Genomic DNA, 2,474 nt, shown 5'->3' with positions numbered 1-2,474 from the left:
CACACACGCGCTGAGAACCTTTAAAACATTATTTTTTTAATTTGTAAAAGGAAGAAAGGTCCCAGCACGAGGACGATGCGTGCGATCACACACGCACTGAGAACCTTTAAAACATTATTTTTTAATTTGCAAAAAGGAAAGGGTCTTCTAGCACAAGGACGATGCGTGCGATCACACATGCGCTAGAACCCTTAAAATAATTTTTATTGATTTTTTATAAAAGAGAAGGAAAAGATCTTCAGCACAAGGCCTACGCGAGCGACCGCACGTGTGCTTAAACCTTTTCAAAACATTTTTATTTGATTTTAATTTTTTATGATTTTTATATTTTTGTTTAAGAAAAGGAAAAGATAAATAACTAAATAAAATAAAAACAAAAGTAGATACACTAAAAGTTAAATGACAAAATCAAAAAAATAATAAAACAATAAAAGGGGCGTGGGTGCTTAAATAAGAAAAAGGGGTGTCTAAAACTAATTTACTCCTAATGGTAAGTTGGGCCCAAGTCCAAAAGGAAAAGAGGTGTTAGAAAGGAAAACAATAGCTGCCAAAAGCAATTCAAACATAAGACCGGACTGGGCCTAAGCCCGAAAGAAAATGGGGTGGTGCAAAGGAAACAATGGGTGTGCAAAGGAAACATATTTTTGTTTGGCCCAGAATGGGCCCAATTCCACTACCCTAAACCCATCAGGGTTTCCTCAGCCCCCAAAACCCTCAGAAGGGTTCCCATTCGACCCCATCCTCCAGCACGAACACCAGGTGACCCCCAAACCAACAGTTCCCAATCCGGCCACCACAACGTCACAATTCCTAGAGTTTCCTTCTCGTTCTTGGCTAGCAAACTCCGAAGCCACCGTCTCAGCCGCCGATTCCTCCGGCCAGCCGCCGCAACGACCCTCCGACTCCATCCACACCTTCGCCTCCACATGATAGCCACCGTCTCCGGCCATTGTGAGTCACGGCCTGAAATTCCAACGACGGCGCTAACCACTACCATGTCGTCAGCTGCTCACGCACTCGCCCCACTCTTCCTCCACCGAGTTAATGGCCGCTATCGGCAACTTTGCCCATCACCGGGAAGTTTAACGGCGTCAAGGCAACTCTCCTCTACTGTCACTGTCACCCCGAACCTTCCGTTCAACCAAACTGCCCACTACCGCGTAACCCCCTGTTTCACTGAAACACCATTTCCTACTTGGCTGCGCGTGGGTAGCTTGCTTACTAATTAGTATCACACTGATAATTTGGGTTAAGGAGAACCATTTGATGAAAAAAATTTGGCAAAGGGGTGGGAAAGATTTGTGGGGTTAATATTCAAGAATGTGGTTGTGTTTTTTGATTGACTGCTCTTTTGAATTTTTCTGCGTTTCAGGTTCTTGCTATTCATGGGACCCTGTTTTGGTTATTGGTGGGTTTGGGGTTCATGCAAGAAGAAGGGTATAGTGTAAACAGGAGTAGAATGTATATGGGTGACTGTTCTGTAGCTTTAGAGACTAATATTTCTGGGAGAAAGGTTGGATGTACATGGTGAATGTGTAGTCGGAGTGATGTTGGTGTCTAGTGACCAGTGATCATAACCAGCGAAAATGGAGAAAGAAGATGATACATATATTATGATGTTCTCGAATAGATCATTGAAAATTATAATAATATGCATTGTCAAACATTAGAAGTCTGTATATCATGCATCCATTAGAATAATGAACTAGCGGTTTACCTTCACCGTTAATTGTTCACCTCCAGTAAAGCTTTGAGTGTCCTTTTCTGATGATTCCCCTTGCCGCCCCCGTCTACTCTTCCAACCTCTTTCCTCCTTTTGATTCGTCTAACCAAAAATCTCTTCAACCCTTTTTTTTTTTGTTTTTTTTTAATCCAATTCTAACAACTTTTGTCACGTTTCTTCCCCCACACACCTTTGCCACGTTTTACCTTTTTTTTTTTTTTTCTTTTCTTTTCTTATAGATATATATATATTTTTTTGTTTATTTACTATTTGTTTTTAAAAAGAAAATAGAAAATAAAATTAAATAAGATAATAAGAAACTAAATCATAAAAAACTAAGAATAAAAACAAAAATAGCAAATAAAAATAAAATAAGACAAACAAAATAAATCTTACTATTTAGTCATCCGGACGAAATTGGGTGTTGACCATTTGTTTGATTTGCTTTTGTTCAATTGATGTATTATTAATTAAAAGGTATAATTATCGCTTTGGTAAAATTATCTTCTCCTTTTATTTTGTTTGTATGTTTGTTTGTGTTTTCTTTTGCAATGATCATCTAATTGATGTGAATAATAGAAAAACAATGATTCGGTGGAATAGTTGTGCAACAAATATAATAATGTATAAATAATAGGATGGTTTTTTATATTTGAAGTTTTTGAAAACCTATAAGAAGTTAATTTATGTATAGACACTCTTAGTCTTAAAAACTCATTGTATATATAAAATTTGATATTATGACTAAATT

The 2,474-nt window shown here is 37.6% G+C and overlaps 2 protein-coding genes across 3 annotated transcripts in view; one reads left to right on the top strand and one right to left on the bottom strand.

Annotated features, from left to right (window-relative positions):
- Positions 1-1,826, bottom strand: part of LOC106773686 (ubiquinone biosynthesis protein COQ4 homolog, mitochondrial) — a 6,842-nt gene extending 5,016 nt beyond the window's left edge. The window contains exon 1 of the mRNA XM_022786102.1: positions 1,718-1,826. The gene's annotated coding sequence lies outside the window, so the exon portion shown is untranslated. The remainder of the gene's footprint in view (positions 1-1,717) is intronic.
- LOC111242520 lies at positions 447-1,707 on the top strand. 2 transcript variants are annotated; one of them, XM_022786104.1, is made up of 2 exons: positions 447-1,160; positions 1,373-1,707. In XM_022786104.1, the coding sequence occupies exons 1-2, from the start codon at positions 927-929 to the stop codon at positions 1,529-1,531; spliced, it is 393 nt and encodes a 130-aa protein (XP_022641825.1). In that variant the 5' UTR covers positions 447-926; the 3' UTR covers positions 1,532-1,707. The 2 variants fall into 2 exon arrangements, with proteins under 2 accessions (XP_022641825.1, XP_022641824.1); XM_022786103.1 differs by having other exon boundaries at positions 447-1,205.
- Positions 1,827-2,474: the final 648 nt, after the last annotated feature.

This window comes from Vigna radiata, chromosome 9, assembly GCF_000741045.1.
Source record: "Vigna radiata var. radiata cultivar VC1973A chromosome 9, Vradiata_ver6, whole genome shotgun sequence".
NCBI lineage: Eukaryota > Viridiplantae > Streptophyta > Magnoliopsida > Fabales > Fabaceae > Vigna > Vigna radiata.
Note: the sequence above shows the minus strand (reverse complement) of the source record. Positions and strands in the feature narration are given on the sequence as shown.

Excerpts from the sequence above, each read along its gene's own strand:
- LOC111242520 (XM_022786103.1), top strand. The coding sequence starts at position 927 with ATGATAGCCACCGTCTCCGGCCATTGTGAGTCACGGCCTGAAATTCCA. Across the intron at positions 1,206-1,372 it reads CATTTCCTACTTGGCTGCGC|GTTCTTGCTATTCATGGGAC; the intron begins GTGGGTAGCTTG and ends TCTGCGTTTCAG.